We start from the raw sequence: 27159 nt of genomic DNA, 5'->3' as shown, positions 1-27159 counted from the left end.
GCCATGTCAACAAACAAATGAAATAGTTTTGGGCTTGGAGTCCTGTCCTGTGATCCACCTACTTGGGATACATAGTAAGCAGTGTTCTCCGAGCACCCCCACCCCCCCATAGCCCAGGGACTATCCTGCTATTCACATCCTGGTCAGCCAGGGCTGGCCTGAGTGGCCAATAGAACAAAGCAGGTGTATGGGGTGCACACTGAAAGTTATAAAAGTCTGTTCCCTTCTGGCTCTTTGCTATGTATGTCTCTGTCTCTCTCCCTCCCTTCCTCCCTTCCTCCCTTCCTCCCTTCCTTTCTTTTTCAAGACAGGGCTTCTCTGTGTAGTTTTGGTGCCTGTCCTGGAACTCGCTCTGTAGCCCAGGCTGGCCTCGAACTCACAGAGATCCACCTGGCTCTGCCTCCCGAGTGCTGGGGTTAAAGGCGTGCGCCACCACCGCCCGGCCCTCTGTCTCTTTTCTACCTCTATATCTGTGTGTCTGTCTCCCTGTGTGTCTCTTTGCAAATGACTCTGCATCTCTGTCTCTCTGTGTCTCTACATGTCCCCCATCCATCTCTGTGTGTCTCTACATATGTGTCTCTCTCCCTGCCTCTCTGTCCTCCTCTGTGTGTTGTGTTTTGTGCGTCACTGTTTAGCTCTCTGCCGCTCTCTCTGTCTCTATGCATCTGTTTCTCAGTCCCTGTATCTCTGTCTCTCTGTGCGTACCTTTGTGAGTCTATACACACGACTCTCTGTCCACATGTTTCTATGCACATCTACACAGCCTCCGCATGTCTCTGCGTCTCCATGGGTATCTCTCTCTCTGTGTGTAAGTCTCTGTTTTCTTTCCATGTATCTCTGTGTTCCTTTCTTTGTGACTCTTTGTGTCCCTATGTCTCCTTATGCACATCTGTGAGTCTCTACCTCCACGGTCCCTCTGTGTGTTTCTGTGTGCCCTGTCTCCATGTTTTTGTCTCCCTGAGTGTGTGTGTCTCTGCGTGTTTCCATGTCTCATGTCCATCCATCTTTCTCTGGGTCTCTCTGTGTCTCTCCCCCTATGTGTCTTTGTCTACGTGTTTATGCATCCTATCTCCATTTGTCTCCTTCTGTGTCTCTGCCTTTCTCAGTCTTTGTATCTCTGCCTCCATGAGTCTCTGTTAAACGTGTCTTTTTCTGTGTCTGTTTGTGTTTGTGTCTCTTTGCATCTCTGTGTTTCTCTCTGTCTCTCTTGGTATCTTTGCGTGTATCCATCTCTCTCTGTGTCTGTTTCCACATGTCTGTCTCTGTGATTCTGTGCATTTCTCTTGTCATGCATTCTGGAAGAAACTAGCCAATGTCATGGGGACAACCCGGGCCTCCGGCCAATGGCCACAAGTGGGAACAGCAGATTCCTGGCTTCCGTCGCATCCCAGCCAACAGCCTCACTGAGCCCCGGTGAAAGACTCTGATCTGAATGGCTGGGCACACAGCTCTTGTCGTTCATCAGAAAGTCTGCTCACTGCTGTAGGTGAGGTAATTGGCTGCCTAGCATGGGCACTGAATACACCAGGCACGATGACAGTCGGACCCACAGCCACCCAGGGATGACAGCGTGATAGTGTTCACTGCCTCATATGCACATCCCCTGGAATATTCTTGAAATCTCATGGATGAAGAACCCACCCAAATCCTACCTATGACAGGGACATTGTGGAACAAAAACAAACGAGGTTATTCACAGTCACATAGCTGGTGAGCAGAATAATAATAATAATAATAATAAAGCAAAAACTCAATCTGCAATTTGAAAAGGAACGAAGAAAAAGGAGATGTTGGTACATGCCATATAACCCTGGCACTCAGGGAGCTTGAGGCAGGGGGAGGGTGAGTTTGAAGCCAGCTAGGGCTACATAGAAACAAAAGGAAAAAAACCAGAAAAAAAAAATGAAGAGCGAGAACACAGCAGTCGGGAGGACCCAGACCCTTTTCCCATTAGACAGAAGGCTAGCTCGGAGAGCACAGGAAGGGGAGGGACTGGGAGTCCCCAGGAACCAATCAGATTTCCAGCCACACCCACGCTAACATCTCACTCTCCACAGGGAGATTTTGAGTTGTGTTTATGCAAGGGAAGCCTACTGAGATCTGTAAAAAATAGAGCATTGCAGTCCATTTTCATTAGGACGGGTGTTTAGAGAGGGCTCCCTAGAGAACCGCTTATAAACAGGAGGCCAAGGCCTCGCCTTCTTTAGCTGGCCGCGGGTACCTGCTTGTCTAGATGCTCCCAGTTCATTCTACGATCTGGAAATTGGCCACAAGCCTGACCTGGCATCACAAAAAGAGGGGACTCAGAACCCCGGGATATACATTAGATGAGGCTCTGTGTCCTGAACCTTTAGGGAGGAAGCTCTACTAGATACTGGGAAGATACCTCTCTGGAGAACTCAGCCACTGAGGAATTCAGAGAAATGAGATCAAGACTACGCTAAACACTATTTTGTGACAAATTAGCATACCGGCTTTTTTTCTTCATTTTCTTTAAGGTCAATAAATAAATAAACCTCTTCCCAGGTGCTACCGAGTCTCTGGTACTCTTATTATGACACATGGCTCCTTTGGTTCTCACAGAACTTACTGCGCCACCACCGGTATTCCCTGCTTGCCGTTGAAGATCAGGCTCAGGGTCACCCTGCCTTCCATCCCGATGAAATTCTTGCTTATGTCCAGGTGCCTCAGCTTCTTGTAGCTACAGAGCATGGATGCCAGAACGTGGCAAGAGATGGAGGTGAAGTTGCATTTTTCCAACCTGCGGGACACAAAGAGACAGAAGGGTGACTGCCACGTCCTACCTACCGTCTGAGGGCTCAGCTCCCCCAGAGAGCACAGCCCCAGGTCGTGCTACAGCTGAAGCATGGGGCAAGTCCCTGATACCCATCAGTGTCTGCAGGTGGTTATCCAGGATAGGGATGAGGGGCTAGTGAGATGGCTCAGTGAGTAGAGAGACTCCCCGGGAAGGCATCAAACCCTCAGCAGCTTTTATACAAGGCAGGCAGGCATAGCTGCAGGTGTTCTTAACCCCAGTGCTAGGGGGTAGGGACAAGGAGATTCTTGGGAGTTTTCTGGCCAACTAGTTTAGCTGAAACAGCAAGCTTAAAGTTCAGTGAGAGTTCTTGCCTGCTGGGGAAAAAAAAGTCGAGGGGGCTGAAGAGAGCATTCAGTGGTTAAGAGCTTTAGAGAAAAATGCGATGTGTTGAAAAATAATATGCCAGCATGTAAGAGTGGTGCTTGTAGCTGTTTGCTACATTCCCTCCTGAAGGGAGAAGGAGGGAGGCTCACAAAGCCTGGTAAACTTACAAGGCCCAGAAAGTTCCCCATATTTACAAGACTCACAAGGTCCCTCCCTAAGCTTGTTATAGGTGGTGATGACTGCTGAGGAGACTCTTTAGTGGGGTTTTCTAGGAGTTACTTGTGCATGGGGCTCTAGAGAAGCAGCTTTTATGAGTTGTCAGCAATCCTGGGTGGCCACCAGAATGTACATTGCTAACCATTTTCCAGGTAAACATGTATTTCGAGAAGGACCATTCTGAAGCCTCCAGACTTATGAGGGGAAGGAACAACCCAGAAGACAAAGACAAACTCCTATAATCCACCCTGAGAGAACATAGGTTGAAGCCCCCTGGCCTCAGAGGGGAAACCTGGGGCAACTCACTCCAGAATTAACAATTCGCAGTCAGCATCATTCATTGCTTCACAGAGCAGGATGATCCCATCGTCCCTCAGCTGATTGAAACTCAGGTCCAGACTTCTCAGGTTTTTATTGTTCTTCAGAGCCGATGCCATATACTTACAGCAACCCGAAGTCAAAGAACACTGCCTCAGCCTATAAAGAAACACCCCCCAAAACACCTTTGGACTGTGCTTATTTCTTCCATGTTTTTGGTAAAGAGGACATCTTTATTAACCTCTCAGAGAACATGGTAGAAGAGCGGTGTGGTGATATTTTATTTGTATGTTAATAAATAAAGTTAGTCTGGAGATCAGAGGACATAAATAGCCAGCCATAAGCAGAAGTCAGGCGGTGGTAACACACACCCTTAATCTGATCACATGGCAGGCAGAGTCTCTGTGTGGTCAAGGACACAGCCAAGCGTGGTGACACACGCCTTTAATCCCAGTACCAACCATAGAGACCTGGAGGTCTGTATAGACAGGCAGCGATGAGGAAATGAGGTGGCTGGGTAAGAGCCAATGAGAAGGCAGAACAGCAAGGCAATAAAGGCACAGGCTAGACAGGAAGAAGCTGGTTCTCTTGAGAAGCTACGGCGTGGTGAGCTAAAGTTAGCTGGTGGCTCTCACTATTTCTCTGATCTCTATGGCTTTCACCCCCGTATTTGGCTCTGTGTTTCTTATTTAATAAGACTGTTTAGAAATTCATCTACAGAGGGGGCAGAAAAGAGTAAGAACTGGAAGATGCGGGGGGGGGGTAGTGCTGTGGAATGTTGCCTTCTGGCCATGATGTAACTATTGCACTCATTAACTCACAACGGCTATGGTTGCCTACGTGAGACCTGCACAAGTTCAAGCTAAAAATCCACCACGGTGTGGGGAGGGGTTCACAAGTCCCCGCCCCTAACCAAAGAGCTGCTGGCAGCTGGTGGCAGCTCGGAGAGGGAGAGCCGTTTTCCTTTGGGTGTGTGGTCACTAGTAGGTTGCCAAGGCTCTAACGGATGGCCACACACTCACGTGCTTATAGGCAGCATTGATTGGATGCAGTGATGTGTGTGGGTGTGTGGTGATGGCATAAATGCACATGTAGAGAGGTCAGCAGACAATTTGCAAGGCTTGGTTACCTCCTTTACAGAACTTGGTTAGCTCCTTTTACCACGTTGGTCCCTGGGCTCAAACTTGTCAGCTGAGGCGTGAGGTTTCATAGCCCCGTTTCCTGTCAGCTCTGTGGTTTCTGCCTACAGATCCAGGCTGCCTGGTGCTCCTGCCGCCATGCCTTTCCCATCAGGACAGAATGTACATTCTCCTCCAATCATGAAACACCATGAACTCTTCTTCACTCAAGTTGCTTCTTGTTGGACATTTTGTTACACCAAAGAGAAAATGACTAATATGGACTCTGAGGAAAGCCATCTAAGGAATCCATGCTAGTGTGAGATAAATGGCCAACAAAGTATCATTTAGAGTGCATTCCGGCCCACAGCAGCGTGCTAGCAACAAGACATTCTTCCCCAGGCAGGAAGCCAGGTCTCATGGCATCATTCTGCTCTCAGAGACAGAGCACATAAATTCAAGGGTTCTCAAACATTCTTGCCTGGCACCATCCTTAACACCTTGGTAATTATTTTCAGGTCGCCCCTTCTGCCTCATTTAATTTGTAAGATTCCTGTTGCCATGGCACCATCACTGAAAACACAGCCTTGCGAATACATGACCCGGCCAAGAGGAATTTAATGCAATCTAGTGTTCAGACTCAGAGACCTCCAACTCGTAGCTTCCCCAGTGATAAATATCTGATACTCCTCCTCCATGTCAGCTCAAATCAGAAAATTTCCACTCTGTGGCTTCATGCCTGAGTCTGGAATCTCATCTCACCTCAGAGGACTGGGGTAAGGACTTGGCTACTAGATCATTTGCCTCCAAAATGGAAATAGTAACGACTTTCCTCTATACCGTGAACCCATTTACCATCTCACAGCAGCTGTGGTTACCTGCATAAGATCTGCACAAGGTCAAGCCAGTCAACATTCCGGCATGCTAACGTCACCCTCGGTATAAACACAATGCCCCGCTGTTGTGTTTTGTTTCAGCTCACCACTCAGCATAGCAGGGGACGTCAAGATAGCTGGAACCTGCAGCAGCTAGTCACATCCACAGTGGCGGTGTGTGTGTGTGTGTGTGTGTGTGTGTGTGTGTGTGTGTAAGGGACGGGAGTGGGGAGGAGAGTAAATGCATGCTTGTATTCAGCTCACTTTTTCTTTCATACAGTCCAGGACCCAGGCCTAGGGAATGGTGACATCCACTTTCAGTCCGAGTCTTCTCACATCAATGAACACCACCGAGACAGCCTCCCAGCAGACAGGCTCAAAGCCCCACTGTCTGATCTAGACAGCCACTCACTGAGAGTCTCTTCTCCGCTGACTCCATATTATAAAAAACTCACCCGTCACAACACTTAACACAGTGCATAAGTGAGTCCATAAGAGTGTCTCCTGGTCACCCCCCCTTCCCTGCCCAGAGTTCCAGAAAGAAAATATCTGTAGCCTTACACCAGTCTCTGCAAAGGACACATTAAATATTCCAAAGCACGCCAGATATGCCTCGATCCCGCATCCTTCAAGTTGTTCTCTGCCAGGCTCAGGTGGGTCAGCAGCTTACTGTGCCTGAGAGAGATGGCAATGGCTTCACACGAGACCTCAGTGAGGTTACATTTCTCCAGCCTGTGAAGAGAAGCACACAGACAAGGGGCAGTACATACACACACACACACACACACACACACACACACACACACACACACACATCTTTCTTTCTTTCTTTCTTTCTTTCTTTCTTTCTTTCTTTCTTTCTTTCTTTCTTTCTTTCTTTCTTTCTTTCTTTCTTTCTTCCCTTTCTTTCTGTCTATCTGTCTTTCTTTCTTTCACATCCTGGTTGAAGTTCCCCCTCCCTCCTCTCCTCCCAGTCCCTCCCCCAACCCTCCTCTGTCCCCACCCCATAATCTACTCCTCCTCTGTTTCTGTTCAGGAAAGGGCAGGTACCCCATGACCATCAACAAAACATGGCATATCAAGTTGCAGTAAGACTAAGCACCTCCCCATGTATTAAGGCTGGGCAAGGTGATCCAGTATGGGGAGTAGAGTCCCAAAAGCCAGTAAAAGTCAGAGACAGGCCCTGTTCCCACTGATAGGAGTTCCACGAGAGGGCCAAGCTACACAACTGTAACACATATGCAGAGGGCCTAGGTCAGTCCCATGCAGGCTCCCTGGCTGTCAGTTCAGTCTCTGTGAGCAACTGTGAGCTCAGGTTGGTTCTATGTGTTTTCTTATGTGTCCTTGACCCATCTGGCTCCTACAATTGACAAGGGACGGTTTTTTTTTTTTGTGTGTGTGTTATGCTGAGGGATGATTACTTTAACCTGAGAATTCCTTCTAGAAACAGAAGGCTTCCTATGGCTTTAACGCCAGCTCTTAGATTTTTCAAGTTTTGTGGGAGAGAAGATAACAGAGTGAAGGAACAATGGGGTCAGGAAAACAGTAGGATAGAGAGGGAAACAGAGAGAAGGTTCACCAGCCAGGAGCACTGGCTGCTCTTCCGGAAGATCCGAGTTTGGTTCCCAGCACCCACATGGCAGTTCACAACCATTAACTCCAGTTCCAGGGGACCTGCTGCCTTCTTCTGACATGCATGCTGCACACAGACATATATGCACGCAAACACTCATAGACATAAAATAAAACTAAAGAAATCTTTACAAGGAGAACAGCAAAAGCTACCATCTCAATGAGAAGTAACCCAGGGAAAAGACAAAATTCCAGCAGCTAGAAATGGAAGGACCCATCAAGTGCATACATAGGTATGGATATTAGGGATACCACGGTGAATGGAAGACCATTGGGCCAACAAGATGGTTGGAAGGCCAAGGCTCTGGCTGCCAAACTCGATGAGCTGAGTTAGATTCTGGGACCGGCATAGTGTTGGGAGAGAACTGACTCTTGCAAGTTGTCCTCTGACCTCCACCTGTGTGCATGCACACACATATGCATGGATGTACACATACACAGAAATAATTTAAAAAGGAGATCATTTGGAAAAGAATCACAGAAGTGTCAATTAAAACAATAAAGTGCCATTTGCTGTTCAACAGGTTGGCAAAACCCATAACTAGAGTCAGTCGAGAATTTCAAGTCCTGGGACCTTTGCTCGGCATTGCCGATAGGACTGGAAATGGGTATAGCCAGGTACAAAGCCTGGCGGACCAAAGATGAGCCTTCTTCAACTCTGGAAATCTGCTCCTAAAACGTCCATTTAAAACATGCATGTGTGAATCACTGTGCATGTACATTCACACACACACACACACACACACACACACACACACACACACACACATCACTGAAAATAAACTGTTGTTCAGAAAAGGAAGCCCTGCAGATGGCACCGTCTATGTAAAACGTAAGGTCATCAAAACGTGTGCCATCCTGCTTGAGGATGTAAATGTGTAGTAATACTGCCATGGAGTTAAAAAAGGCCAGCCTGTTCAGTTCCACTCAAGAGAGTTGATATGAGCAGAGAGGAGAGAAGATAGTAATGATAATGTTCTGTTTCGTTCATTGGATGGTGGACACACAGAGCTCACTGTAATGATATAGTCTAGGGTATTAGGTATAAGTACATACATGTCTTAGAGTTTCTATTGCTGTGAAGAGACACCAAGACCATGGCAACTCTTACAAAGGAAAACATTTAACTGGGGCTGGCTTACAGTTCAGCGTTTAGTTCACTGTCATTATGGTGGGAAGAGTGGCAGCATGCAGGCAGATGCATGCTGGAGAAGGAGCTGAGAGTTCTCCATCTTGATCAGCAGGCATCAGGAAAAGAACTGGCTTGAGCTTCTGAGACCTCAAAGCCCATCCCCTAGAGACATACCTCTTCCAACTAAGCCACACCTATTACAACAAGGCCACACTTCCCAACAGTACCACTCCCTATGGGCCTATGGGGTCCCTTTTATTCAAACCACCACAATACCCTTGAAAGATTTATTTTTTAACTTATGCATATGTGTCTGCATGGGGGTATGTGCTCACGAGTGCAGGTGACCACACAGTCCAGAAAAGGGCATTGGATCCCCTGGAGATGGAGTTAAAGGCTGTTTTGAGTATGGGTAGCTGGGGGCTGATCTTGGGTCTTCTGCTAGAGTAGCAAGTGCTGCTAATTGCTGAGCCCTAATCCTATGTAGGTTTCTATTACTTTGAGATAATTCTATGACCAAAAGCAACTTGGGGAGGGAAGGGCTTATTTCACCTTATAACCTACAACTCATCATCCAGGCAAGTCAGGGCAGGAACTCAAAGCCGTAGCCATGGAGGAATGTTGCTTACTGGCTTGCTCTCCATGGCTTGCTCAGTCTGCTTTCTTACAGATCTCCAGGACCACCTGCTCAGGGATGAGCATAGCAGAATGGGTCCACTCACGTCAATCATTAATCAAGAAAAGGCCCTAGAGAATTGCCTATGGGTCAATCTGATGAAGGCATTTTCTCAGTTAAGATCCCCTCTTCTCAGAGATGTCTAGGTTTGTGTTTGTCAAGCTGATGAAACCAACCAGCACAGCCATCTCTCCAGGATAATTATGTATCTTGTGTTCCCTCCATCACCATGGATGCTCATCTACAAATCCATACAGTCACACCAACCGTAAGACTTACACATGCCAAATACATGTACATTCTCCCATTATGGTGAAGTGTTTTCTCATGGAAGCCCCGGAGCTACCAAATGACAAGGACGGGAAGAGAATTTAAACTTACGCCAGTTCCCCGAGGTGACTCGTGGACAGGTGATTCACCCCAAAAATTCCTAGGAAATTCTCTCTCAGTAGCAGGGTCTTCAGTTGTGTGTTCCTTTCAAGATCACCAACAAGATCAACCCAGTTTTTAGGGGTGGCCTCACAGTGCTCCAACCTAGAGATGTCACACATAGATAGCAAGCCTTACTCCTAGAGTGCATGGTACCCTCAAAGACCTCCCCACTCTATCCATATCCTTCTTCTTCTTCCAAGGAGGATAACTCTAGGAGTTATCTCTAGCTTCTTAGCCATAAACTCAAGGAGCCTCCAACCAGCCAAGCTGCCAGAAGAGAGCTCTCTAACGTGTTAAGTTCCCTGGGAATTGTGCAGCGAGATCCAAGGAGCCGGCTTTTGGGAGTCATCACCCATGCATGCTAGGGTGGGCTCTCAGTGGCGCCACTGGTTTTGAGCTGTCTATGCTCCTGTAGGTGGGCTCCTCACTTGGGCAACTGTAAGTAACTCCCAATAAACTCATTGGTTTACTAAGCTGCACTTGGATGATATCATTATTTTGGTTTATTGTCAGTTCCCCGTTATTTCCAGCATCCTCCTAGCCGGTGGGGGGTGGAGTTGGGGGTGGGGCGGGATTCTACGGCCATGCCTGCACTGTCAGTAGTCAGGCAGAATGCCTAGTCACCCTAGGGCCCTGCATCTTATGTAATCTATGAGAAGCGCGGCCACTGATCTATGCACATGCGTGGCGTGGCTACATAAGCCCCTATACGCATGCGCGAGGTATCCTCACTAGCGGTTTCCACACGTTCTCCTCGCCCACCCCCATTTCCGCCCCACGTCTCTGTGGCAGGTCTGCTCACTTCCCCCCTTTCACTATCCCCTTAGTAAAACTCTTAAAGTGGATTTCGTTGCATACCCGTGGTCCATTCTCACCACTGGTAAATACACCATTCGCTATCTGGGGTGAGCGGACATTGGGTCATTTCTCCCCAGGATTAGTGTCCCGTAGCGGTGAGGCAATGGAGGGAATGTGCCGAAAGCATATTCTATGCTATGTGGAAATGTCCTTGGAATCCAGCACCGTGATTAAATACGTGCTAGTAAGAACTTAGAAACTGGAGGCTGGAGAGCTGACACGGTGGTTAAGAGCGCTGGCTGCTCTTGCAGAGGACCTGGGTTCAATTCCCAGCAACCACATGGCAGCTCACAACCGTCTGTAACTGCAGTTCCAGGATCTGATGCCCTCTTCTGGCCCATAAGGGCACTGCCGGCGTGTGGTACCCATCCATATATGGAGATAAAACATTCATACACATAAAATAAACACATCTAAACATTTTTTTTAAAGAAGGAAAAAAAACTAAAAAATATACCAAAATAAAAATAATGAGCTACGGAGCTAACACTTGACCTAGCAATCCCATTTCCGGGCTTTATGCAAGGTAAATGTATCAGATTATACTGTTAAAGTTAAATAAGATTCACAGTAGCTGGGCACAAGGGAAGCCAGGCTGCCACAGAGCACCTGACCATTCATTCCGCAGACAACACCCATCTAAGTGATATCGCTACTTCCAGCCTCTGCCTTTACCTTACACCCTGCAGAAGACACTGGGGGGAGGGGGGCGGGGATTCCAGCACCACACGTAGGGATTTCATGGCCTCCTCTCCCAGGTTTGTGTGTCCTGCTCCCAGCTGTCTCAGAATGCTGGTTTTCAGTCCAAACATGGAATAAGTCTCCGTGCAATAGACGACTCACACGCCTCAAAGTGAGGACGGAGCAGCATCCCGCTACCGAGGGACTCCAGGGTCTTCCGTGTGCGTGTATGTGAGGTCGGCATGGATGCCCTCCTCACTTACGCTCCACCTTATTTTTATGAAGATTTTCTTTTCGTTCGTGTATGAATGTGTGTGTGTGTGTGTGTGTGTGTGTGTGTGTGTGTGTGTGTGTATGGGCACGCACACCAAGTGTTCACAAATTCCCAAGGAGGCCATAAGGGAGCATCAGGTTCCCGGTGCAGCTAGAGTTCCTGGCCGTTGTGGGTCCTAAGAACTGAACTTCAGTCCTCTGTAAGAGCAGCAAGCACTCTTATCTGCTTCTCTCTCCAGCCCTTCTAACTTTTCTTTTTTTTGGGATGGCATCTTTCACCGAACCTAGAGTCCACCAGTTCGTGTAGACAGACTGGCCATCAGGCTCCAAGGATCTCTAGGATTACATGCACATTCCTTATTTTTAACACACGAGTGCCAGGGATTTGAACTCAGGTCTCCATACTTTCCATGACAGGCAAACCACAGACAGATTTCTCTCCCCAGTCCCTACCGTTACCATTTCTGTGGTCTACTTGTTGGGATTGGAATTTGAAATGTCCTCTGTAGGTTTGTGTGTGAAATGTCCCACTCGGTCTGTGGTTGCTGATGCCATTTGGGAAGGTTATGGAACCTTTAGGTGGTAGAGCCTCACTGGGGGCAGGTTTTAAGGTTTCATACCTCAGGTCCATTTCTCGTTCTGAGCTGTGTGTGTGTGTGTGTGTGTGTGTGTGTGTGTGTGTGTGTGGTGCCACTGTACCTTTCCTGCATGTTGCCAAGTCTTCCCCAGTATGATGGGCTCCATCTTTCCGGAACTGTGAACTAGAAAAAACCCTTTCTCCCTTCAGTGGCTCTTGGTCAGTGTATTTTGTCATAGCTACAGAAAAGTAAGTAAATATGGAACACGGCACTCACTGTAGTCGTTGCAGCTTACACTGGGGCTTCTTCAGGGTGGTGGCGAGTATCTGCATCACTGGGGCCTTCATGACGCTGTTAGACACAGTCAGCATTTCCAAATTGTCACTTGTTTCAAACACAGAGCAGACATCTTGCAACCAGTCGAAAAGAATCTCATCCTCTTTCACGCTAAGTGAAGGAAGAAAAAAAAAAGAATAGGGGCCCAAGATTGACATTCAACTTAAGGAAAATTTGAGTTTGAAGTTGAAGAAGTGGCCTGGGAACCTGCAGGCCTCTCCAGCCATGGAAGCAGGTGGGCTAACTGCAGATCTTCAGCTCCCCTTCTGCACCTCCAAAACCAGCTCCCAAGTCTTACCCACAGCCCTGTATCAGACACCCGCACTGGGTAGCATGCATCCTAATTGGTCTTATTAATAAAACAATCCAGAGTGACATATCAGGGTGAAAGCTGAAAGATCAGAGAAGTAGAGCAGCCAGCCACTAGTTCTCACCTGTACAAAATCCTCAACAGAAAGGGAGTGAGCTCCAGTCTCCTCCCCACCTTATAGTCCTCTCTCTGCCCAGCCTTATAACTTCCTGTCTCCACCTCCCCAGTGCCGGGATTAAAGGTGTGTGCCATCACCGTCTGGCTCTGTTTCTCTTTTAGACTAGATCAATCTCATGTAGCCCAGGGTGGCCTTGAACTCACAGAGTGCTGGGATTAAAGATGTGTGCCACTACTGCCTGGCATCAGTGGCTAACTAGTGGTTTAGCTCCACACTCTGATCTTCAGGCAAGCTTTATTTATTAGAGCACAAACAAAATATCACCACACTTGCCATCCTCCCAACTCCCGATTCTGTGTACGGAACAGAGCTTCCTCCAAACTTCCTTCTCCCCTTCATTGCTTTATCCCAGCCTCCAACTCCAAGAGGCATTCTCAGGGAACCCACAGGCCATTCTGGCCATGCCAGTAGGCTAACTGAAAAATCTTCACCTCTCTCTCCATTCCTCCAAGTTCAATCTCCTAGTCTTATCCCCAGCCCTGTAGCAGACCTTCCGCCTCGACCTCGCCTTACTCTCTGAGTCCACTTCCAGGGGACTAAGCAGATTCTGGTGTTAACACTTGCTTTCTGTAGACCCTCTCACGCTCGCCTTCCTTCCCTAACCCCATTCCTAACTGTCAGCCCCCAATACCTAGAAATATAGTCTACCCGGGCCCCCTAGTGGCCCCTAGTGGCCACTAATATCCCAGGAGAATTTCCAACACACATGCCACCATAGCCTCCTAAGAAACAGAGAGGGCAACAGAAACCAAGAAACGAAAACACCCACCCAGCAAAGACAAGAGTAGATATCGGCACCTAGAATAACAATCTTCAAAACCCAGATGCCTGGACGCCAGCATAAAATCACAACCAGTAGCACCCAAGACGTAGCAAAGTACATCTTTACTAGAGCCCAGCAGTGACACCACAGCAGGCCCTGAGTATGCTAATGTAGCCAAAGAACAAGCGAAAGACCGTAAAACAGCCGGTCTGAAGATGATAGAGCTCCTTAAAGAGGAAATGAATAAATCCCTTAAAGAAGGAAGGAAATGAATAAAAGAGTTCAAGGCCTGAAAATAGAATCAATCAAAAACCAAACTGAGGAAAATCTACAATGAAAAATGTAGGAACTAAAACAGGAACCTCAGCAGCAAGCTTCACCTACAGAATACAAGAGATGGAAGAGAGAATCTCAGGCGTTGAAGATACGATTGAAGAAATGAATACATCAGTCAAAAGATGCTAAATCTAAAATAAATCCTGGCACAAGGCATTCAGGAAATCTGGGACACTATGAAAAGAAAAATCTATGAGTAATAGGGATAGAAGAAAGAGAAGAAACCCAATCAAAGACAAAGAAAGTATTATCCAAAAAGTCATAGAAGAAAAATTTCCATATCAAAAGAAAAAGATGCCTATCAAGGTGCAAGAAACATATAGAACACAGAATAGACCATACTAGAAAAGAAAGTCCCTTCGGAACATAATGGAGAAAATAAGATATTCCATGAGAAAATTAAATTTAAGCAATATCTATCTACAAATCCAGACCTATAGGAGATGCCAGAAGGAAAACTCCAACCTAAAGAGGTTAACTACACCCAAAAAAACACAAGGAATAAATAGTCCCAGGCCAACAAATCAAAAGAAGGGAAACACACACACACACACACACACACACACACACACACACACACACACACCCCAAAATAAAAACAAGAATCAACAACCATTGCTCATTGTTATCTCTTAACATCTCAATTATCTAACAAAAAGACACAGACTAACAGAATGGGTTAAGAAACATTACCCCTCCTTCTGCTGCAGCCAAGAAACACACTTTAACATCAAGGACAGACACCTCCTCAGGGTAAAAGGATGGAAAAAGACATTCCAACAAATGGACCTAAGAAGCAAGCTGGTAGCTAGATGCATGCCTTTGATATCAGCACTTGGGAGGCAGAGGCAGGTGGATCTTTGTGAGTTCTAAGCCAGCCTGCCAGCCCAGTCTACAGAGGGTCAGGACAGTAAGAACTACACAGGGAAACGCTGTCTCAAAAAACTGAAGAAGGAGGAGGAGGAGGGGGAGGAAGAGGAGGAGGAGGAAAAGGGAACAGGAGGAGGAGGGAGAGGAGGGGAAGGGGGGGAGGGGGAGGAGGAGGAGGAGGAGGAGGAGGAGGAGGAGGAGGAGGAGGAGAAGAAGAAAGCTGGTGTAGCCATTTTAATAGCTGACAAAATAGACTTCAAAACAAAATTAATCAGAAGAAATAGGGAAGTACAGTATATACCCATCAAATGAAACATCCACCAAGAGGACATTGCAGGTCTTAACATCTATGCTCCAAACACAAGGGCACCACCCTACACACACACTGTTTTTTTTTTTTCATAAAAGAAACACTACTACAGCTTAAATCATATATTGACTCTTACACACTGATAGTGGGAGACTTCAATACCACACACTCTCCAATAGACAGATCATACAGACAAAAATCCAAACAGAGAAATGTTGGAGCTAACAGACCTTTTAAACCAAGTGGACCTAACATACTGACAGAACATTTCACCCAAATTTCACACATACAAAAAATATGTTCTCCTCAGCACCTCATGGTACTTTCTCTAAAATTGACTATATACTTAATCACAAAACAAATCTCATCAGATACAAGAAAACTGAAATAACCCCTTGCATCCTATCAGACCACCATGGATTAAGGTTTTATGGCAACATCAGAAACAACAGAAAGCCTATAAACTTATGGAAACTGAATAACTCACTAATGAATGAAAAATTGATCAAACATTAATGAAGAAATAAATGAAAGACTTCCTAGAATTGAATGAAAATGAACACAACACACCCACATTTGTGGGACACAATGAAGGCAGTTCTGAGAGGCACGTTCATAGGAAAAGTACCTACATTAAAAAAATGGAGCAATCTCAGATCTCATATTAGTAACTTAACAGCACATCTGAAAGCTCTAGAACAAAAGGAAGAAACCACACCCCAAAGGAATGGACTGAAAAAATCATCAAAGTCAGGGCTGAAATCAATAAAATAGAAACAACAACAACAAAACTGAATAAAAAGAATCAATGAAACAGAGTTGGTTATTTGATTAAAATTGGTAAGATTGACAAATCTCGGGTGGTCATGGTGCATGCCTTTAATCCCAGCACTTGGGAGGCACAGCCAGGCAGGACTCTGTGAGTTTGAGGCCAGCCTGGTCTATAGAGCGAGATCCAGGACAGGAACCAAAACTACACAGAGAAACTTTGTCTCGAAAAACCAACCCCCCCCTCAAAAAAGACTGACAAATCTTAATCCAAATTAACTAAAAGGTAGTGAAAGAATATTCAAGTTAACAAAATTAGTCATGAAAAGGGAGACATAACAACAGACACCGAGGAAATCCACAGGCTCATATGGACATATTTTAAAAAAACTGTTAGCCACCAAATGGGAAAATCTAAAAGAAATGTATAATTTTTCAATACATACAACTTACAAAAGTTAAATCAAGATCAGATAAACAATTTAAATAGACCTATAACCCCTAGTGAAATAGAAACAGTCACTAATTATCCCAAATAAAATAAACCCAGGGCTGGATGGTTTCAGCACAGAATTCTACCAGAATTTCAAAGAAGAGTTAATGCCAATACTCGTAAAATTATTAAACAAAATAGAAATAGAAGAAACATTGCCAAATTCATTTTATGAGGTCACAGTTATCCTGATACCCAAACCAATTAAAGACATAACAAAGAGAATTATCGACCAATTTTCCTTATGAGCATAGATGCAAAAATACTCAATAAACTACTTGAAAACCGAATCCAAGAATACATTAAAAATGTCATTCACCATGATCAAGTAGGCTTCATCTCAGAGATGCAGGGATGGTTCAACATACAAAAATCAGTCAATGTAATACACCATATAAACAAACTGAAAGAAAAAAACCCACATAATCATCTCATTAGGTATGGAAAAGCCTTTGACAAAACCCAACACCCCTTCATGATAAAGGTCTTGGAGCGATCAGGAATACAGGGAACATACCTAAACATAATAAAGGCAAGTTACAGCAGGCTGACTGCCAACATCAAATTAAATGGAGAGAAACTCAAAGCCATTCCACTAAAATCAGGAACAAGACAAGGCTGTCCCCTCTCTCCATGCCTATTCAATAGAGTACCTGAAATATTAGCTAGATCAATTAAGACAACTGAAAGAGATCAAGAGGATACAAATTGGAAAGGAAGAAGTCAAAGTATCTTTATTTGCAGATGATATGATAGTATACATCCTAAAAATTCCAGTGATCCTAAAATTTCCAGCAGGGAACTCCTATAACTGATAAACATTTTCAGCTAAGTAGCCTGATACAAAATGAACTCACATAAGCCCTCTGACATACAAATGAAACACTGACTGAGAAAGAAATCAGGGGAACAACTTTCACATTAGCCTCAAACACTATAAATATTTGGTGGTAACTCTAACCAAGAAAGCAAAAGATCTATATGGTAAAAACTTTAAAGCACCAAGGAAAGAAATCGAAAAAGATATCAGAAGATGGAAATATCTTCCATGTTCCTGGATTGGTAGGATTAACATAGTAAAAATGGCTATCTTACCAAATGCAATCCCCATCAAAATCTCAACCTAATTCCTTACTGAACTTTAAAGGACAATTTTCAGCTTCATATGGAAACACACACACACACACACACACACACACACACACACACACACACACAGACACACACACAACCCAGGATAGCTAAGACAATCCTGGATAATAAAAATACTGCAGGAGGTACCACTATCTCCAATTTCAAATTGTACAGCATGGTATTAATACAATACTGCCACAGTAGTCAAAAGAATCCAGTTGAAGCTCCAGACATAAATCCACACCTATGGACATCTGAGTTTTTATAAAGAAATCAGAAATACACAATGAAAAAAAATGGAGATGGATCTCATACCTGACATTGCCTGGGTGACCAAGAACTAGAGACTAGATAGCCCAGAGATCTAGGGTAAAACCAAATAATACTAGTCTAAAGCAAAAAATGTAGCAATAATAAGAGATTTTCTATTCATTTTACATGCCAACCACAGATTCCCCTCCTCCTGCACCTCAGTATTTCCCCCTAACCCACCTCCCATTCCCACCTCCTCCAAGGCAAGGTCTCCCATGGGGAGTCAGCAGAGCCTGGTACATTCAGCTGAGGCTTCAAACATATGAAAGGAAAAAAAAGATGTGAAATTCCCAAAGAATAAAGAATTATGTTTTAAAAAATAATAAAATAAATTGGTACTGTCAAAAAAATGTAGCAATAAAATGACTCCTAACGTCATTCTGCTAATACTCATAGATCAGTGCCTTGCTCAGCCATCATCAATCAGAGAAACTTCCTCCTGCAGCACATGGGAACAATTACGGAGACCTACAGCCAGGCAATATGCAGAGAGTGAGACACCTAGGAACACTCAGCCCTGAATGGGGCATCTATCAAATTCCTCCCCTCAAGGATCAGGGAACCCTTTGGAAGAGGAGGCGGAAAGAGTGTAAGACCCAGAGAGAATGGAGGACACCAGGAAAACAAGCTCCTCTAAGTCAACGTGCTCAAAGCTCATATGAACTCACAGAGCAGCATGGAAAAAAAAAATCTATTTTCCATAAAAGGAAAAAGAAAAAAAAACATGGAAAAACATTTGAGGAAAAACCGCCTAAGTGGCTGGAAAGAGTGGTTCAGAGGACTTGCTGCTCTCATAAAGGACCAAGGTCCGCTTCCCACCTGTTGGCTTACAACCAACTGTAACCTCAGTTCCAGAGGATCCAGTGCCCTCTTTTGGCCTCCGAGGGTACCAGGCACACACGTGGTGCCCAGACATACACCGAGGCATTTATTGTATGTATCAAATGAAACCTAAACAAAACAAAATAATAACAACAAAATGAAAACACAATTGCTCCCTTCATTCCCTGGAGGTGAGAACCCTACGGAGAGAAGGCTACTGCCCAAGTCTAAACACTCACTGAATGCTAGAGGCAAGATCTGCTGAGCTGGGCCCCAGTTCCTTGTAAAAGTCTCTTGAGAGAGTCAGTTCTACTTTCTTCAAATCTGGACAGTGCTTAAGGCAAAAAGCAGATGCCTCGAGGTCTTCTTGGCTCTTGATTTTCAAAGAAACTTTTTGATAACCCACCAGTGAACTGAGTGCAAAGTTCTCCTCCCTGGTTTCGGCCAGACAGTGGAAGAGCTGTGAGATCTCACAGCATGGATTGTTACTCAATTTGTTTATCACTTTTACGGCCTTTAATTTGTTACTGGAGAATAACTCACACTTGAAGGATCTCAACACAATCTCAGCACACTCCTCATTTAAAAGACCAAAAAAGAAAAGCCCCATCTGAGAATCGTAGGTTTCGCTTTCTCTTGACAATTTGATCAGATCCTGGATGTCTTTGCGGCTCACCCAGTGATAGTCTATGTCTCTTTCAGCATAACAGAGAATGTGAAACAAGGCACCAAAAAATTCCTGGAAGATAAACAGGGCAAACATGTAATGGTCCCCTTGGCCTTCTAGCTTTCGAAGAATGTTCACTTGAAGAAAAGCGTCTATGGTGGTCTCCGCCACCATGACATACTGAAATTCTGTCTTATCAAACACATTCTTCAGGGACCATATACCATGGGCAGCCAGATGGCACACACCTTCCAGTTGCTTTTGGTAATCGCTGCTGGAAAGTTTCTTAAATATTGTACTGAACAGGGTTGCCAGATACAAGACAAACACAGATGTGGCATTTGGGCAAGCCTTTGTGAGATCTACTGTCTCTTCCATTTGTGTCCTTAGACAATAACATACCAGCCAGCATATCACAGGGACCCGACACATGGACAAGAGGATGGCGTTTTTCATGGCAAAATCCACAGCTTCATCGCCCATCACTTCCCTTTTGAAGTACAGCCTAAAATAGTTGAGTGTTTCAGTCCTATTAAATCCTGTCAGGGTGACATGGGAGGGATTTCTGACTAAGAGTTTAACTCCTTTCCAGGAGGTCGGCCTCACCATGATCAGGAGCGTGGCTTCTGGAAGCATCCTTTTGCTCAGCAAACTGCTCAGGAGAAGAGTCCCAGGCAGCTTCTGGTTCCAGTCTTTTGTCAGACCAGCTGTCCCTGTGATGAGGGAAGATGTGAATTCCTCAAAGCCATCAAATAGGAGCAGAAGCTGATCTGGTCTGGATAAAATCTTCGACACAAGAGCCTGAGACCTAAGCCCTTGGCTCTCGATCCACTCAGAGAAACTGCGCTCTCCCACCCTGCTCAGCTCTCGGCAGTGGCAATAGAAAGCATACTTGAATTTGTGTGCGTAGAACTCATCGCGTGCCCACATCGCCATGACCTTTCTGGCCAGGGTTGTTTTTCCAATACCAGGAATTCCATGGATGATCACAGTATTAGGCTGTCTCATGTGGGGACTCCTGGGTAGAAAGAGACATGGCAAGACAGCGTTGTGTTTTTCTATCTCCATGTACAAGAAATCTTCTTGGTTTCCAGGCCAGATGGTTTTGTCCCATTCAGGGAAATTATCTTTCATCACGTGTTGTCTGTACGCCTGTATTTGATCTAGAGCCACGAAGAAACACAGAGAACACCTTCAGACTTTTTCCGAGAACCGGTTTAAAAAAAACAACAACAACACAGCTACCTAAATCTAATCTTCACAAGACATTTGCATTTCCTTTGGAAGCCATCTTCCTGCTCTCAAGCCCTCGAAGCAGATTATAAGTCACACAATATGGGGACACAGCCACATGGCTATTCATGACAGTGTTGTTCACAACAGTTACATTATGGAACTACCCAAGCTAGGGTCTAGCTACAGCAGCCATCTTAATCCATTCTTCCATCCCTCGGTGTCTAGAGATATCAGAAAAAGGACTGTAAGGGAAACCAAACAAATTACGCTAATGTGTAACAGACTCTCTCAAACAGTACAAGGAAATGGACCCAGAGAGAACTAAGTGTCAGAGGAAAGCATCCTGCCTTACAGATGTAGTCAGACTTCCACTGTCTGTGGCTTCTGCAACATGTACCCAACCAGCTATCTGCTGGAAATACCTTTAAAGGTTGCCTTTGTGCTGAACGTGTATCTACTTAAAAAAAATCACCATTCCCCAGACAATTCAATCTAATGGTGACTTTCAAGTCTGGCAAGCGGCTCAGCAGGGGAAAGTTTCATCCTGCCAAGTCTGATGACCTGAGTTTGATTCCCCAGGAGAGAGCTGACGCCAGCAAACTGTCTTCTAACATCCATATGCATACTGTAGCATGTTTATGAGCGTGTGCGTGTGCGTGTGCGTGTGCGTGTGTGTGTGTGTGTGTGTGTGTGTGTGTGTGTGTGAAAATCCACAGCTTGATTGCTCATCATTTTGCTTCTGGAATACAACTTGAAATAGTTGAGTGTTTCAATCCTATTAAATCCCCCCCACCCCAATATAAATAAAAGAAAAACCTAATTACTTGCTTATAGAATTTACATTATATTAGGTACCAAATGGGACATCTAAAGCACATTCCCTTCCTCCAAGGCTCATAGATCATTGAGGAAGATGAGGCAGAAAGATTGTAAGAGCCAGAGGTAGTGAATGTCTGTCATGTTAAAGTGTTTTCTGGATCCATCAGGGCCTTTGTACTACTCATGAACTCACAAGAGACTGTGACTGCATGCATAGGGCCTGTACAAGTTCAAGCCCGTCAAAACCTCAGCAGGGAAGAGGGAGGGGCTCATAAAAAGCCCATCCCTAGCTGAGAAGCTATTAGCAACTGCTGGCTGCGGGCGGCTGTGGGAGGAGTCAGCTTTCTTCAGGTGTGGCCCCTGAGAGGCTGCCTATACTCCAGTAGATGGCGCTACAGCAATGCACGTATCAGAAGCGCGAAGGGTACCCAGTGAGTTTAAAGAAGGAGCACATGAGGTTAGGAGAGAAAAGGGACATGGGTTTTAGGGAGGACTGGAGGAGAGTGAATGGAAGTAGATTTGATCAAAACATACTGCGTGCATGCATGCAGTTCTCAAGCCACGAGAAAAGAAACAATTTGCTGATGATTTGAAGTGGGAGGGAGGGATGTGTGTAAGTTAAGTGCAAATACTGCGTCACTGCATAAAAGACTCAAGCATCCATGCGTTTTGATGGGGATAACTACGCACTACTTTTTCTTAACTAATTGCAGTTTTTTTTTTAAATCAGCTAATATGACGTTTGTCGTTCATTTGCTGGAAAACATACTCTCAAGCTGGTGCTCTTTAAATTAGCTGGGGCTAATACTCTGCAAGGGAGAGGCTGCTCAAAGCCAGGTTCTAGAAAAGGCTGGCCCATCAGAGAGCATCTTTGATGATGTTTTCGGATCTCCTGTATCCAGGCAGGTTGGGGTTGGGCTTCCTGTGGTCACATGAATCCACAAACACTATTTTTGTCTGTGTTTTGATGAGTAGAAGAGACGCCACCCACCTTTATGTACAGTCTACATTGATGAGGCAACCAAGCTTGTTTCAACCCATACCCCATTTTTACTAGGACTGGCACAGCTACCAGCACATACCACAGTCTTCGCTTGTCAGACTCAGGGGTGCTTTTCTTAGATTTAGATGGAAGTACGTCAGTTCCAAGGTAGGAAGGATGTCTGCAACAGATGGAAAAAATGACTATCCCATCAGAATGAACTTCCACAACAGGGTCTAATGGGCATTATACTGGTCTAATGGGCAATATAAATTGGCAGGTATGATTTAAGGTGACTGAGAAACTGAGTCTCAGAGTGGGGTCCCCATCTCTACACTTCAGACCCAAGCATATATATGTCAAGTGCTCTCCAGGACCCTTATTTTTTTCTGGGGGGGAAGGATTTTTTACTCTAGCTCCATGACAGGAGATAATAAAACAGCTCAAGAATACAAACACTATGTCCTTGAGAAGAGCTGGAAGGTGAATCATCTCCAACAGAGGTTTATTGTTTATCCCAAAATATAAAAGTGTCTACAGTGGGAAATAGAAGCCTGGAATTCTGCCATGGGAAACTCATGGAGAAAAAGCACCATAATGAACTCTGGCTAACTGCCTCAACTTCTCCAGCAGTTTTCTGCTGGATGTTAAAAGCTCCTGATTAGATGACATTATCTTTATCTATTGTTATTTTTTTCTTTTGCTTGGAAGCCTCACCCAAGGGGGTTCTCTACTCTGCCAGGGACTTGTTCTCTGTCTGGAAGTCCAACTATCTGCCTTTTCATTCATTTATATTTCATAAGCACTTTTTATACAATCTAAAGGTAGTTTTAAAAAATGAGAGAGAGAGAGAGAGAGAGAGAGAGAGAGAGAGAGAGAGAGAGAGAGAGAGAGAGAGAGATGGGTAAGCGTCACAGCACAAATGTGGAAGCCAGAGGACAACCTCTTGAGACTCAGGGTTCTCTCTTCTGTGGTGATATTGTGTGTATGATCTAACAAATAAAGCTTGCCTGAAGATCAGAGGGCAAAGCCAGCCACTATTTAGTCATAGAGGCCAGGCAGCAGGCAGTGGTGGCACACACCTTTAATCCCAGCCAGCACTAGGGAGGTTAAGACGGGAAGTGATATGGCTGGGCAGAGAAAGGAACATAAGGTGGGAGGAGACAGGAGCTCAGAGTCACTTTTGGCTGAGGATTTCATAGAGGTAAAAACTAGTGGCTGGCTGCTCTGCTTCTCTGATCTTTCAGCTTTCACCTTGATATCTGACTCTGGGTTTTTATTAATTAGACCAACTAGGATTCATGCAACACTCCTCTGTGTGATTTTTGCGGCAGGGTCTTGCTCTGTATTTCTGTATCCGTGCTGTATGCTCCAGGCTAGCTGGCTCAGAAGTTATTGGCTAATTCTCCTATCTCTGTCTCCCAAATTGCTGTAAGAACACTGGGATTTCAGGTTTTGTAAATCTGAAATTCAGCTTTTATAAAAATGTGAGTTCTAGAGGTCAAACTCAAATTGTCAGTCTCACACTGCAAGTGCATTTACCACTCCCACAACTACTGCCTAGCCCTGAAGATAGTTTTATACAATATTTTTAGTGTCTCTTGAACCAATTCCCAGCCTGGAAGATAGTTTTATACAATATTTTTAGTGTCTCTTGAACCAATTCCCAGCCTGGAAGATAGTTTTATACAGTTTTTTCAGTGTGCCTGTATTTTATCTACAACCTATCACATGAGTTCAGAAGTAGAATTTTCCACTTGTGACATCATGTTGGTGGCCCAAATGTTTCATAGTCTCAAGAGTCTCGTGCAGGTTGTTGTATGAATACACACACTCTGGCCAGTGGGAGGGCTTGTGGATAAAGGTGCCTACATGATGAGAACAGAGTGCTGACCCCTGAGGGTTGTCCTTTGACTACCTATGTAGGTGATGGCATGTGTTCACTCCCACCCCCACATAAAATAGAAAGTGTAATAAAATAACCCAAACACACATGCATACATCCATATACGTGCAACATATGCACATATCTATGTATATGTATGCATGGTGTGTACACTGTGTATGTTTACATATGTAACGTGTACACATGTTTACAGTCATTGGTTTTTCTACTCACAGTTGCTATGTTGTATAGAATCACTGTAAAAACTGTGTTAGCCAATACCATGGCTCACATGAGAATTTAGAGTTAGATTTATTTCTTGGGTGTTTTTTGTTTTGTTTTGAGACAGGGTTCCAATATAGCCCTGGCTGTCCTGGAACTTGCTACATAGACCAGGCTGGCCCCAACCTCACAGAGAGCCACCTACCTCTAATTCCCAGGTATTGGGATTAAAGATGCATGCCACCACACTGAGCTTAGAAAGTTAGATTCTTGTGAGTTTCTGGTTACTGTATTTTCATCAACTGATTAAGATACAACATTGTTTTACATATATCTTACATAGATCCTAGAGGTATCTTATTCAGCATATTATTTGAATATATTTGCATAATACATTATTTAAATATGTTCTATCAAATATATTCCATTTGATATATTATATATTTAGATATTGTTGATTCATTAACATTGGACTCAGACAATAATGTTACACGTCATGACTGACTGACTGACACTTTAACACAAAAGTTTCTTCATAAGAGAGCAGTCTCCTCGGATGATTATTTAGTGCTACATTTTGAACAATAAGATCAACTAAAGCACAAAGATGTGGTACAGCCTGGACTGGAGATGACATCTGTGCACAGGACAGGGGCTTAATGCATTGCCTTGCTTGAGCTCAGCTAGGAACTCTAGGTCAGCTTGTTCTTCTGATCAGGTCTATGAATGACCCAGAATCCTTGTCTTTTGAGATAGGGTCTTGTGTATGTATCCATGACCTGAAACTTACTATGTAGCCAAAGAATACATTAAACTTCTTGTTTCCTTGTCTCTACCTCCCTAGTGCTGGGATTACAGATGTGCATCACCACATCTGGTATATGTGGTCCTAGAGATTGTGCCTGCTAGGCAAGCACTCGACCAATGGAACTACACCCTAAGTTTTCTGTGTTTTTAATCACAGACTATCTTTTACAATTAGTATCTGGTTAAGATTTTAAAAAGATGGGGGAGGAGGCGCTGGAGAGATGGCTCAGGGGTTAAGAGCACTGGCTGCTCTTCCAGAGGTCCTAAGTTCCATTCCCAGCAACTACAAGGTGACTCATGTGGTGCCCTCTTCTGGCCTGCAGGCAGAACACTGTATACATAATAAATAAATCTTAAAAAAAAAAAACAACCCAAAACTTTAAAAAGATGGAATACAGGGGATAAAGAGATGGTTTAATGGTTAAATATGATCTTGCAGAGGACCCGGGGGTTCAGTTCCTAGCAGCCACATTGGCTCCTCACAACTGCCTGTAACTCTAGGATTGGATGGTCTCTTCTGGCCTGTGAGGGCACCCCCAGGTACACATGTGCACACACGCACATGAAAATTAAAAGTCTTACAAATTTACAAATGCAGTAAAACAGATCTTGCCTGGGGGTTCAACCCCTTGTGTCACCCCACTCTTGGTTTTCTTTTGCAGGTGGATGGCAAGTCACACGGTGGTCACTATTTAGCACTTTACCCCCCCCCCCCCCTCCGCACCCATCTTGCATTCTGTATTATTACTCACCCTTTAGCTCCTTCTCGACCAGGGAACAAATTCTGCTCTTGTTCATCGTGTTCAAGATTTCAAGAACCACGCGCCAAGCTAGGACTCCAGGAAAAATTTCTATTAAGAGATGAACCATCTCTGCCCAGCTGGCTCTGTCCAGCTGCTCCCAGGTGATGCCGAGAGTGTCCGGCAGGAACTGCTCATTCACCAACATCTTCTTGAAGATTTGCAGCTCCGTCTTTTCTAAATAACTCATGTACACCATGACCCCATCATCACATGGGCAGGCAAGGGACTCAGGGTATGTCCGATCTCTGACTGAAGAAAGATTGCTAGATGTGGAAGGGACATCATCAAGGGGTCGGGGGTATCTTTGATCACCCTCACTCATCCTTAGGCAAGGCGAATGACACCTCTCTATTAGTGACAGATACAAACCGAACAGTTGAGAACATATAGGACCTGTGGAGACAGGGCATGATCAGCGGTAGCATCCTGACTACCCTAAAGTTCAACTACAAGAATTCTACTTTTTTAAAAAATATATTTATTATGTATACAGCATATATGACTGCAGGCCAGAAGAGGGCACCAGATCTCATCACAGGTGGTTGTAAGCCACCATGTGGTTGCTGGGAATTGAACTCAGGACCTCTGGAAGAGCAGCCAGTGCTCTGAACCTCTGAGCCATCTCTCCAGCCCCCACCAGAATTCTTTTAAAGCTTCACTTTGTTTCTCACGCTGCAGGTGGAACCCAAGGCCGTGTGCATGCTAGACAAGCCCTCTCTTGAGCTAGCTACACTCTAAATCTTGATCCTTTATTACTTTTTAAAAAATATTTATTTTTGTTTTATGTCTTCATCTGCATGTATGTGTACCAGGCATGTGAAATGCCCAAGGAGACCAGAGGAGAGCCCCTGGAACTGGAGTTACAGTCAGTTATGAGCCTCCATGTGGGTGCTGGGAACTGAACCCACATCCTTGCAAGGGCTCCAGGCACTCTTAACGACTGAGCCACCCTCTCCAGGTCCTCATCCTTTATTCTTAATTGTGCAATGAATACCATTAACTTTTCCCCCCCAGCAAACACTTTTATTCTTATTTACTGTTTGTCAATATATACTCATTGTATAAAATCAATATAAACTTCATTGCGACTTTTCAGATGCATGTCTCACATACATTGATCCTTTCAGGCCTTTTATTATCATGTCTCATCTCTGTTTTTCCCAAATAATCTCCCT

The 27159-nt window shown here is 44.8% G+C and overlaps 1 protein-coding gene across 1 annotated transcript; it reads right to left on the bottom strand.

Annotated features, from left to right (window-relative positions):
- Positions 1 to 2470: 2470 nt before the first annotated feature.
- Positions 2471 to 26306, bottom strand: Nlrp8 (NLR family pyrin domain containing 8). Its single transcript, XM_076573365.1, has 8 exons — positions 25934 to 26306; positions 22368 to 22448; positions 18803 to 20393; positions 12208 to 12378; positions 9491 to 9643; positions 6231 to 6401; positions 3665 to 3835; positions 2471 to 2761 (listed from the first exon to the last, which is right to left on the bottom strand). The coding sequence occupies exons 1-8, from the start codon at positions 26304 to 26306 to the stop codon at positions 2587 to 2589; spliced, it is 2886 nt and encodes a 961-aa protein (XP_076429480.1). The 3' UTR covers positions 2471 to 2586.
- Positions 26307 to 27159: the final 853 nt, after the last annotated feature.

Source organism: Peromyscus maniculatus, chromosome 1 (genome assembly GCF_049852395.1).
Source record: "Peromyscus maniculatus bairdii isolate BWxNUB_F1_BW_parent chromosome 1, HU_Pman_BW_mat_3.1, whole genome shotgun sequence".
Taxonomy (NCBI): Eukaryota; Metazoa; Chordata; class Mammalia; order Rodentia; family Cricetidae; genus Peromyscus; species Peromyscus maniculatus.
This window is presented reverse-complemented; position numbering and strand designations above follow the sequence as displayed.

Excerpts from the sequence above, each read along its gene's own strand:
- Nlrp8 (XM_076573365.1), bottom strand. The coding sequence starts at position 26,306 with ATGAGTGAGGGTGATCAAAGATACCCCCGACCCCTTGATGATGTCCCT. Across the intron at positions 6,402-9,490 it reads AGTCACCTCGGGGAACTGGC|GCTGGAGAAATGTAACCTCA; the intron begins GTAAGTTTAAAT and ends TTCTCTTCACAG. Across the intron at positions 2,762-3,664 it reads TGCGAATTGTTAATTCTGGA|GTTGGAAAAATGCAACTTCA; the intron begins GTGAGTTGCCCC and ends TGTGTCCCGCAG.